The sequence below is a fragment of the Bombyx mori genome, chromosome 13 (genome assembly GCF_030269925.1).
Source record: "Bombyx mori chromosome 13, ASM3026992v2".
Taxonomy (NCBI): Eukaryota; Metazoa; Arthropoda; class Insecta; order Lepidoptera; family Bombycidae; genus Bombyx; species Bombyx mori.
The window spans coordinates 8,492,832-8,505,803 of NC_085119.1; the positions used below are offsets into that span (position 1 = coordinate 8,492,832).

The 12,972-nt window shown below is 35.8% G+C and overlaps 1 protein-coding gene and 1 long non-coding RNA gene across 4 annotated transcripts in view; one reads left to right on the top strand and one right to left on the bottom strand.

Moving 5' to 3' along the window:
- The window catches only part of LOC101741577 (semaphorin-2A), a 74,144-nt gene that overhangs the window by 42,039 nt on the left and 19,133 nt on the right, over positions 1-12,972 (top strand). The window contains exons 2-5 of one of the 3 annotated variants that reach the window (XM_004927806.5): positions 3,385-3,472; positions 9,941-9,992; positions 10,663-10,833; positions 11,566-11,836. In XM_004927806.5, the coding sequence (XP_004927863.1) occupies positions 3,385-3,472; positions 9,941-9,992; positions 10,663-10,833; positions 11,566-11,836 (582 nt within the window). The other 2 variants (XM_062671784.1, XM_062671783.1) reach the window with 2 other exon arrangements.
- On the bottom strand, positions 5,621-8,229 carry LOC105841922 (uncharacterized). Its single transcript, XR_005245376.2, has 2 exons — positions 8,014-8,229; positions 5,621-5,936 (listed from the first exon to the last, which is right to left on the bottom strand). It is a non-coding gene; the product is annotated as an uncharacterized LOC105841922 (long non-coding RNA).

Sequence of the window (12,972 nt, forward strand, 5' to 3'; positions counted from 1 at the left end):
ATTACACATTTAAACCCGAAGAAACACTAAATAGACAAAATAAAACAAATCACACAACTTCACCCCTCGCGTTCCCGCCAAAAAGTCCTTATTTTTAATTGTAACAGTATTTATGGCCAGACTAAGTATATTAATTTGTTTCGGAATTTTTTTTTTTTTTTTTTCTAATTGAAGTCGGTTTTTGTTAAAGCATGTCTATTTACAATTATAATAAAACAGTATAAGAATACATTCGAAATATTTATTATGTTTGATAGAATTAACAACGAACACAAAGCGACACACAAGCGACTTCGCCTTCCTGGTGTCGTACCTATATCAAAAACGTTCAGTATCTAAATATTAAATTTCATAGAGGACATGTTTAACAGAGGTCGAAAGAGGAGGTTTAAAAGTGGGTCGTGTAGCCGATTGTTTGAAGGGAATTAAGTATCGATACTTCCATTCGAACATTCGGCTGCGAGATATTCGGTAGTTTACTTGTTGCGGTATTTAACCGACCGATGTTATCTGCATAATGCGGTCGTCAGTGCCAACGCGCCGTACTTCACCTCGTTATTATGGATTTACATTTTAACCTCGCTTATCCGCATTTGTGTTTAATTAATTTACTGCAATTTTGCTTCACTAATGAACGAATTGAAGTGTAAGTTTCAACCAGTATAAAGACACTCAATTTAGAGGTTGCACTTTCAAGAAAGTTAACCTGGTTTTTTGCCGACTAAATGAAGAGATGACTCTTTTAAGATGTCACGACGATGAATTCAAACTACAGTGTAACCATTAATTTAAAAAAAATTTTAGTTTATAAATCCAACTTTTTATCAAGTTTACCTACTAAGTCAGTCGGGGGAAACATGCAAAAATTTCTTCGTAGCAAAATATGTATAATTTGGCACAACTCAGCACTAATGCTGGGAAAATAGTTTCAATTTAAGTCGTTAAATTTTAGAGATACCCCATAGTGCTTGTCTATCGTATAAAATCGCGAAACACAGTTCGTTAGATACCCAAACAATGGCTTCATTAGCGCTGTAATCGTAGTATTCTACAATTCACTTGTTTCGGACAGTTGCTATGAGTCATAAAAGCATACTCAACTGACCTAGACTGAAAATGTGATGTTATCCTCACTATATATTTATATTTCTTTACCGTAGGCAGCGGCTTGACTCTGCCCCTGGCATTGCTGAAGTCCATGGGCGACGGTAACCTTTTATTACTTTGCCTTTTTATATTTCGTTCGCTAAGATAGGCATATGAGGTTTGCTTGTCGGATACCGTGTACCCAATTACAAAATTTGCTGGAATTCATACATAAATGTATTCACATCGTAAAGAATTTTGCCAATTTGAATCCCATTTTAATTAGAATAAATCTGCGGCATTTAAATTTTAGCTTTATTAAAATTTTAATGCTATGCTCGGTATTTCTCTAAGGGACAAAATCCGGAACGAAAAAATTCGATGGAGAACCAAAGTCGACGACATAACTCTCAAAACTAGCAGGCTAAAGTGGCAATGGGCCGGTCACATCTGTCGAGCCAGCGACGCCAGGTAGAGGAGGAAAGTCCTCGAATGGAGGCCACGGATGGGTACCAGGAGCGTGGGGCGTCCTCCAACCAGGTGGACCGACGACTTAGTGCGCACGACGGGAAGTCGTTGAATGCGGGAGGCGGAGGATCGCATTCTGTCGAAGGCATTGGGGAAGGCCTTTGTCCAGCAGTGGGCAGATAAAGGCTGATGATGATGATGACGATTTAAATTTTAAATAGTTTTTTTTTTCAAGATTATAGTAAGCACATATTTAGAATTTTGGTATCATAACAGCCTCTTCGATTAAACACTCGTAAACTAATCTATGGATGAGACGCAAATATGTGTCTTATTGTGTGGTGTTTGCGTTGTGTTTTTCTTGTCTTATTTTTGATAAAATTGTGTAAGTACACTCGACCTGTGCCAAGTGGGAATTCAGTAGCGCGAAAAGTGGACCGCTCGTGAAGTGAATCGTTAACATCTGAAGGAGGTTACACCATTTGTACTGGTTTAAAAAAAAACCAAATAAGTAGTTATTTAAATCAAGGAACGGCGTAACGTAAAGCCGTTTGTGACTTTTAATAACATCCTGAATAATTTTCCGTGGAACTCAGTTTATCCTACGATGCGTGATGGTAATTGTTTTAAGATGAGTGGGGCATTATAAGTTATGGCTCCGGTAAATGCTTAATTCCAGGCCCTAGGTCCTACTGGTCTGGTGGTAGGACTTCTTGTGAGTCCGCACAGGTAGGTACCACCACCCCGCCTATTTCTGCCGCGAAGCAGTAATGCGTTTTGGTTTGAAGGGCGGGGCAGCCGTTGTAACTATGCTGAGACCTTAGAACTTATATCTCTAGGTGGTTGGGTTTACGTTGTAGATGTCTATGGGCTCCAGTAACCACTTAACATCAGGTGGGCTGTGAGCTCGTCCACACCTCTAAGCAATAAAAAAAAGATGTGTGGTGTCGTGGGACACCGGATAGGAACGAGGTTCCTTATTATATAAATATTAATTTTAAGTTCTATGTGTTATTATGATTTTTTTATTGATAAAAAAAAATACTTTACAAAGTTATCAACTTTATTTTATTTACAATGATTTATAAAAAATATATAATATTAATATACAAAGAAACAGCTATTTATATGAATAATAATAATAATCGTCATCACGTAGACTATACATTAGACACTGTAAAATCTTACGTTACGGACGTTTTCCTCGGTTAGGGTATCCCTCCGCATCGTACCATAAGGAACTTCGTTCCAAAAAAAAGGTCGATTGTCTAGCTACGCTAGTATTCTACGTGTGTGGGATAAACTTTCAGAAACATTCGTAACATGTAAGTAATCGCAATAGTAGTAAAATGTGCGGCACGAGATGTTGCGTGCACGCCGTCACCGGCCTGCCAATAATCACTGCCTATTGTAGTCGCATTTGCAATTAGGTTGCTGCCTTCTGAAATCGCAACCTATTTTTGGAGAAACATAATAACAGGCTATAGAGGTTATGGTTTATGCTTACTGAAAGCGGTCTAAGCTACGTCAGTAATGTAAATTAAAGATTTCCTTGCTGCAGTAATTCATCGTCATTTACTATACTTAATTTACCAAGCTTAATGTGTTCGTATAGATTGTAGTTAATATAATATTCAAATGTCGACTTATAACACCTTAGTTGTCTATAGCCACGAAAATTGTAAACTCTTCGTAACCTGGTAAAAAAACCGAAAGATTAAATCGTAAAAATAGTTTTAGGTAATTGTGCGCGAAAACCGAAGAAGATATAATGTATTTTTGTTGAACTATTTTTTTTAAATATATTAAGTATAGTTTTCTTTGTTACAGATCACATAAGAGAGTTTTCATGTGGTACACTCTTTTATCGTACTCTTTACATGAACGAAGAGAGAAATACGCTTTATGTTGGTGCTATGTAAGTAAAAACGAATCATTATATTTTAATTTTGTAGTATAGTTAACTTATTTTTTTTCTGTGTAATTTATGTTTTAAATGGCATTTGAATAGATTTTAGCAAATATTTTGTACTATCACAACAATGAACAAGCATTGTATATTAAAGCTCATTTTTTCTGATAATATAACACATCACCCTGGCGATGCATTTATTTATTCTGTGACTGAATTTTATCGATTAAACCGAGATTTTGTCAATGAATTAACGATCTACTTCAAAATTTACTTCTACTTGGAGACTTGAAAATTCATCAATTGCTATCGCTCTATGTTCGTTCGATAATAATTACCATAGAATTCAAATGAGAGCACTTTTAAGACCGGCTAACTACCTAAGATAACTACTAATTATGTTTTCGAAAGCTATGAGATGCCCATCCTTTTTTAAACAAATTATAATTTTGGCCGGTTAAAAAAATTGGTATGTCCTGCGGGATTTGAACACTGGCGCAGGCGTCTTATCCGCCAGGCCAAGTTAATTTATCTTCTTCTCAATCATGTCACTATTGACGGAGTGGTCGTGATTGTCATTTAGAGTCGTAGACTTGATGCGTCTAACGATGTTCCATCATCTCCCTGATTGAGGTCATCCTACAGCACTCATTTAGGGGACCTCTGTAGGACTAGTAGGACCACTGTAGTTTTAATTTAGTCGGTCCACCGCATTGGCGACCTTCCGCGCGATCTTGTTCTGTCCATCCTTTCCTGTCCTACGAGGCGTTCTATGGACCGGCCATCTCGTTGCGAAACGTGTCCGAAGAAATCCACCATCCAAAACTGTACTATAGAAAACAAACGCTGCTTGATGCAGAGTTATTGATGTACCGAGATGTTTGAACGAAGCTCGGTCCACGAAACTTCAAGCATCCTTCTCCAGTGTCACATCTTTAGAGCGTCTATTTTCTTCTTTTCCACTTCTCGAACAGTCCACGTTTCGGCAGCGTATAAAAATATAAAGAATATTAGTGTTCTAACGATCTCACGTTGATTTAGAACTTTTAATGCGATCGTTTTAAAGGAAAAATAGAGCAAAAATCTGTTTTTCAAGATTTTTAGATTATAAGTTCTTCTCCTTGCATCGTGTTCTTCAGTCCTAGGGGTCGTGACATCTACGGAGCACTTTAGTTCGGACTGTTATCAAATTCTTTCCTGTCCGCTGCGCAGTTGATAGTGATGTTGAGGCTAGAGTCCAATATCGTCTTAATTTGATCGGACCCGCGTATGGCAGCATATCCTCGTGGCCTCTCTCCTTCCACTTTGCCGATGATGAATAGTTTACCGAGACTTTTTGAGACTTTTGAGAGAGACTTTTCCTCGTAATATGACAGAAATCTTGAAAATCCTATGTAGGCTAGTGGTGGAAAGTTTGGTGGAGATACGAAAATTAAATGTAGAATTCGAGATGAATTCTCAGCATCTTCCTCCAGCACCATGTCTCAAACGGTATTATAATAGTCGACAACGATTTGATATTAAAACATATTTTTCTTAAATTTAAACAAAAAAAGAGAATTTGTGTACGTGAAGACATTTGACGAGCCTAACGAAATACAAATTCCATTACGTTACTAAATAGCGTTCAACCAAGAAATTTCGCGGAACGTTTTCTGAAACGTGTTCGGTTCCAAAGAGAGGTTTTATATTTTCGAGCTCCTAATGATAGCATTGCGGCTCAAGCTTATTAAATACATTTTCATTGCTTAAATATTTCTGTAACATTTTTTCTCCGTAATACACAATATATTCATAAAGTGTACAAACCTAACAATCGAGTGTTATTAGACGTACTGTGCCTGTACAAGTCGGCGACATAGTAATGATTTACCCGAGGGAAATGGAACCGAGACACGGAACCCAATTATCCAGCCATTTCAGTCAACTGTTATTTGTTCTTACTTATCTGTGTTGGAAACTAAGTATGGAGCGTCCCGTGCGGGTTTTGTTGTAGCGGGCTATTTTAGAACAATATTATATATCATTGCTTAATGGTAGACAGCAGTTTGGCTCTGCTCCTGGCATTGGTGAAGTCCATGGGCGACCGTAACCACTCACCATGAGGTGCGCCGTATGCTCGTCTGTCTATAAGGGCAATAAAAAATATATATGTAAATAAAAAACTTTTTTATTTTCGAGCTGTCACATACATACATTATTTCAACTTGAATAGTTAAAAATAAATTCAAATTTCAAGAAAACCCAACAACCTATTACTCGTAAAACGGCAACATTAAATGAATGTGGTAAACCTAACGTACTCATCCCTTTCATCATACATTTCATACATACATACGCATACATTTACAAAAGACAACGTGCGCAAATGTTTTTCGTGCCCACAAAACTTGGCCTCGTTTTGTACAAGCTTGCATTATTTTTTATTTAAATAGTTGTTCTTAAGCAAAACTATTACGGGACGCAGATGCTGGAAAAAAAACATTTTGAAGGATTATGTTTGTTTATTTGGAGTTTGTTTAATTTATACCAGAGCATGCATTGTGCAAAATCTTTTTAGTATGTACTAGTTTTATACAATTTAATACAATTCAAAAACAGATGTACTTTTTTTATTTATTGCTTAGATGGGTGGACGAGCTCACAGCCCACCTGGTGTCAAGTGGTTACTGGAGCCCATAGACATCCACAACGTAAATGCGCCACCCACCTTGAGATATAAGTTCTAAGGTCTCAAGTATAGTTACAACGGCTGCCCCACCCTTCAAACCGAAACACATTATTGCTTCACGGCAGAAATAGGCAGGGTGGTGGTACCCACCCGCGCGGACTCACAAGAGGTCCTACCACCAGTAATTACGCAAATTATAATTTTGCCGGTTTCATTTTTATTACACGATGTTCTAAATGTACTTACACGATGTACTTAGTCTTGCCTTGGTGGTACTAATAGTAAAATATGATATGATCGATTTTTTCCAATTACATGATACGTGTTACTACTGTAGTGTCCAGTAAGTGAAAAAATAATGTAGCATTTCATAAATATAAGCTCATTCAACGTTATTTCCATTGGGTTTAATATTATAATCCTTTAATGGATTTGGTAACTTTTTAACTGATACACACTTTTTCTCTAAGGGGTAATTAACTTCTGTCAATTACCATGGCGTTTGAAGCATATTATAAAAATACTGTAAAAGAGTTTAAGACGTAGCGTGGGTAGGCCTCCCATAAGATGGACCTACGACCTATTGAGGTTCGCGGGGATCTGCTGGATGCAGACAGCGCAGGACCGATCTTTGTAGTCATATGTGGGCTGATAGAATAGAAAAAATAGTTTAAAATTCTCTAAAATAAATTATAAAGCGTAATCAATTAAGTCATTGTCGGGTTTAGACGACGTCCAGTTCAACTGTGATGAAGTCAGAAAATTTCTTTCCGGTGCTGAGTTTTGATTAAAAGATAAAAAGTACACGCTTACCGTACATAGTTCGATTGGTTCACCAAAATATATTACTCACATTGGATAGCTAACAACACTCCGTTAAATTACTACCATACGCGGATAATACCCACGTTGTACCCTACTGATAAATTAAGAAGCTTTCATAAAGCTTTGAGCTTATACACGGTCATTTTGTTTTGTAAAATTTTGCTCAATAGTATTAAGGGCGGATTCGACCAAACTTAAATTTAAACTCGAGTAACTATACGAGGAATAACCTATTCCATGATTTTAATCTCGAGTAAATTCATAGTCGTTTTTCCACGTATACTTGCGCTAGGAATAACAATACGCGAATAGCAGAGTGAATGGTGAACAAAAATAAAATCCGGCAAATAAATGTTGTTGTTCAACGGCATAGTGTAAGAGCATACAAATCGTCAACTCGATTTTGCCGTATTTTAGTGTGAAAAAGTAGCTGTTGTGTAAGATATCCAGCTGTCAAACGTATTATTTTTATTTCTTGTTTGTTTGAGGGAATTGTCAAGTTTTGTCGTGTGGTTTTATCTTTTTTCGTTTAAACGTTGCATTCAGACTATTAATAATCATTTAGTGCATTGCGTTGACTTGAAATTAAAACAGAATAAATATTTATGAAATGACAGAAATCAGATGTTGGACTGAGAGACGCCATTACTTTATTCTAGGAATAGCTCCGTTATTCCGTGCGAAACGGCGGTATAGTAACAATTCCCGAATAGGCCCACTATTCTTAGAATTGTAGTTGGTAAAACGTAAAATTGATTTACTCTCGATTAACTGACGAGTTATTCTAAGAATAAGATTTACTCTTGTTTGGTCGAATCGACCCTAAGTAATTTACAGAAAATTCAGGAAAAAATCTGTGACCTCCTCTTGTGTACGGCATATGATTTTAAAATTCTATTAATTTTATTTATTCATGAAGTCAACTTCTAAAATACGGCTGTGGGTGCTATATCAATTTCCATAGGCTACTTTCATACGCTAACAGATTTTCTTTGGAGTTTTTACTACGAATACAATTTAGACCGCCATATCTTATTCATAAACAATTTACCTCTCAATAACCCAGTATGCTAACATTCGATTGATACATCGAATGGAGAGTTTACAAAATTGCATTTTCCTCCTGTATCTGCTTCTGTGCTTGGTGTGCTATTAACACAATTTGGTTCTGTTTATCACTCACTGTGTTTTAATATCACCTGAACACGAAGATGAGAAAACACAATAAATAATTTTGTGTGCGAATGACAGATTCCAAATTGAAACATATTAGTTACCGTAAAATGGGGCGATTAGGGATTGAAAGGCGAATCGGGAAAAAACCGGGAAAATCTTTCGACACTCAATATTAGTTTTATGTTCGTTGCAAAATCTTCCATTTTTTGTAGTTTAATAGTAGAACGTTGAAAGTTTACAAAACAACTCTGAATATGCATGATAATAGCTACTAACTTATAAAAAATCGCGTTTCAAATTAACTTTCTGTGGTGCTCATTATTTTAGTGCTAGAAACTTTGCTCTCTTTTATTTATTTGATAATAATAGAAGACGACTGTGATTTATAAACGTTATTTAGTGTTTGAACCATCATGTATATTAAAGGTAAGTCTCCGTTGTTATTGGTTTTGATGTATTTGATAAAATAAAAATACATGTAAAAATCTGTTGTTTTTGGGGATATTGGGGACGTCTTAGGTACAAATAACAACGAAAAAGGGGTCAATTGGGATGAAAATACGTGAAATGGAAACGACCTAAGTATAAATAGGTACAGGTTTCTAGGGTTGTCTATGTAGTTATAACAATATTTTTTAAATTTGTTGGTAAAAATCTGGTTTATTCATGATGTTTTTGTCTAGAACTTTTATTCAAAATTATCAATGTGTTATTTTATTGTTTGGTAAATATTTATATTATCAGTTACGTATTGTTTTCTATTTTTAGATATGCCTCGCGTGTACGTATCAAAGAGTTTGGGCAATTGCCTAATTGGGAATAAGTCTTTAGTTGAAATAGCTAAGCAATTTAATATAAGTAAGTCGATTTTGCACAGACATGTAATAAGAACAATGAAATCTCAAGGTGGACAAAAATGTCTAAGTAATACATAATAAAATATTTAATATTTGTTCAGAGTGTCAGTTTTTCAATGTCTTTTATTGATGATCACTTTGTTGGTGCAACTAAATAAATAAATAAATTAAAACCAAGTAGCAAATTTCTCAACCCTAGCAAATTTCTCATTTCGTCCCAATTAACCGCAATTTCCGGGTAAATAGGGATTACACCTATTTTTGCTTTTTTTGCTTAAACTGGAATGCTAGTTGCATAGTTTTAAATTGGAAAACAAAGATGCCCCCAAGACTCAATCATTTTGATCCTGATATAGCATTATATACATCAACAACTACCTTAAAATTGGTCATAAAGTTGGAATTTGTCCCTAATCGCCCCATTTTACCGGTACTACTTTTTTACCCGTGTACTTTTAAAATATTATAGAAAAGAAAATTGCCATGTTTTATTATTTAAAAAAGGAGGATCGACAATAGTTTTATGAAAAAAAAAAAAAACTTGAACTTGTTCTATATAAATTCTATTTCTATATTAAGCTATTAATACTCTTTACATGTTAAATGTTACAGTCAATCACAGTCGTGTTTGTACTAATAGAAAATATACCTATTTGTCAGTGTCCAAAAAAGTGCTACACAAACCAAACTTCCTTTATTTTAATATCAAGTCAATCAAAAGTAAACCTCAAACGAGGCTTGTGGAGAGTATTAAGCGGTAGGCAGCGGCTTGGCTCTGCCCCTGGCATTGCTGAAGTCCATGGGCGACGGTAACCACTCATCATCAGGTGGGCCGTATGCTCGTCTGCCTACAAGGGCAATAAAAAAAAATGCTGGAAGAAATCGCATTCACGTATTAGTCGTGCCTTTGTAAGTGCCGTTGATAAATAAATGTTTTTGTTTCAGGGATCGTGTATTCAAATTAAATATGTCTGATATTAGTCAATCACATTGTGAGGTAAGTTTATTATTAAAACAAACAACTTTTTAAGCATAACATAAAGTTTTAGTCAACATTTTCGGCTTTCAAACTAGAACCCCTTGTTCGAGCTTTAAAGTATTATCCACAAAGTAAAACGAACAACTTGCTTACGGCTGCTGAACTCCAAAAAAGCCACTTTTACGGCACTGCACTAGATTTAAATGCATTTTACTTTCACATAAGCCTTTCCACGTTTTCGTACTTAAGTGTCATGATCTTTTGAAAAAGAACTCTCATGACGAGATGTATCTCGTCATATCGCTGTAGCGTGGAAGGCTTCACCACTTCATCCTGATGTTTTCTTTTAGATTTCTCACTTGCGACTTCTTGATTTACTTTAAAAAAACTCAGAAGTATCATTTATTTTAGTTTCTGTATCCGTATTTATTTGGAAATTACCATTCTTTGTGCACACTAGTATTTTAATAGGTTCTCACCACACCTTTCATAATGCTTTGTATTATTTTACTCTTGAAAGATTGACTGCTTTCATTCAAACTGGAACGGAAGTTATCGCTCAAATCGTATCAACGATTGCTTATAAATAAATTTAAAAAGCTACTTAAGGTAGTTCGTTTAAAAAAATCCTGAGTCGGATTTTTTATTTATGTTTATTAAATCTATAATAACTTTTGTTTGTCAACAGAGAGATGCATTGTTATTAGAAGCTAGTAATGTAGCGAGATGTGTTAGTAAAGGAAAATCAGAGCCTTTTGAGTGTAGAAACCATATTCGTGTGCTGCAGCCGCTGGGCGACGGAGAGAGGCTGTACGTTTGCGGTACTAATGCACATAGCCCCAAAGATTGGGTCGTGTATGTAAGTGTTGCATTTATTAATTGTACTGTACCAATTAAAATTATTACAATTACATTTAAAAATTAAATTTATTTGATATCTGTCACAAAAGTACGCTAAAAGAACGCTATGAATATTTCCGTTTCATGAAATTTCTTTATTAGTCACAAATTTCTCATTAACCTTGTCTACTGGGCATAGGGAAGAGGATCTCAAAATTTTAATCAGCTTTTACGACTTTTGCCTAGTTCAGAGATTAACTCGCTAAAAGTGAAGCGGTGCCGGTGTCATTAAATATCCAGTTTTTTTTATCTGAATTTATGAGCTTCAATTCCAGTACAGAGCATCACCTGTTTAAAACTTTTGAAGATGGCCACTTTATATTAATGATCTTACCCCGTATTCATGACCGATCCTTTACATTCTCACACAAAGCAACCAACTTCGACATTTTATGACTGTCATTATAGCCTTTCGAGTTTATCGTCATTGAATTCACTTACGCTTATAGGTGGTCGTTCGATAACACACGTTACTTCCACTAGCCTTTATATCTTTAGTCCTCCCTCATCAATATTACCGTTAGACTCAAGTTTATTGACATTTCAAAATTGAAATTCCTTTTGCTCGACAACCTCCTCAGCTTATCGGAGAAGATTAATAGATACTAAAACTATAACATGAATCCTATTTTAGTTTAGTTAATGTGGCTTTATGCGAAACTTAAATACGGAAACGTGTTTTATGTTTTAGTTAAATTTAACGCATCTACCTCGGCACGAGTATATACCGGGCGTGGGCCTTGGTGTGGCCAAATGTCCATACGACCCTGCGGACAATAGTACTGCAGTATGGGTCACCGAGGGCAATCCTGGGGAGCTTCCAGCTTTGTACGCTGGTACCAATGCAGAGTTCACGAAGGCTGACCCAGTTATATTTCGTAATGATCTCTTTGATTTTCGGACTGGTCAGAAGAAATTTAATTTTAAGAGAACATTAAAATATGATTCCAAGTGGTTGGATAGTGAGTATTCTTTATAATTTATTGGTGTTGAAAATAAAATCATATTTGACCTGGTATTTAACGGTTAGCTGAAACGTGAGATGCTAGTTAGATTTGTATTGAAATAACAGGTATGTTCGATAAAGCGCGCCTGTCTTTTGGTAGTACTAAAGCTAAACTTTTGAAGTCGTCGCGGCCTAAAGGAGAAGACGTCCGGTGCATTCGTATGTAGCGATGCATCGGTGTTCGAATCCCGTCGGCAGGTATCAATTTATCCAATGAATTACGTCCTTTGCAAATGTTCACGATTGACTTCCACGGTGAAGGAATAACATCATGCAATAAAAACAAAACCTGCAAAATTATAATTCGCGTAATTACTGGTGGTAGAATGTCTTGTGAGTCCGCACGGGTAGGTACCATCACCCTGCCTATTTATGCTGAGAAGCAGTAATGCGTTTCGGCTTGAAGGGCGGGGCAGTCGTTGTATTGTTAAAAGTGAGACCTTTAGAACTTATGTCTCAAAGTGGGTGGCGGCATTTACGTTGTAAATATATTTCTGTTGGTTCCGGTAACCACGTTACATCAGCTGGGCCGTGAGCTTGTCCACCTATCTAAGCAATAAAAAAAGCAACATTGTTAGGCAGAACTATGGTACCAGTCATAAAATGAGGTAGCACTGTTACTACAAACTTGCAAACTTACTACATACTAGTTGGTATATAGGTATATTCAAGATATGAACTCTAACTATCTTCTAACCGCCAGCTAAATACTACTATCACGATAAATCTCCAGGTCTCAGGTCTAAAAAATCAAGACATATTTGATCATTGTAGAGATTTCATTAACCTATTTTATTGTATGCTATAGAGATCGAAACTAAATACCACTTTTAATTTAAAGTGTTTGAACCCAATGTTTGAACAGGGTCGTAAAACTATATATGTGCAATATACCTATGTGTAGTACGTTAGAAGCAAATATGTATATGTATTTACTCAAATATAGTCAGTCGTAAACATAACTTAAATAATTGCCGGAAAAGTCATATAGATTTAAGATAATTCTTTACGAGGCGATAAACATAATACTGTCTGTAGTTACCCTAAAACAGTTTCTATGCAAAACTAGAACCTTATCGGGTAAATAAATAT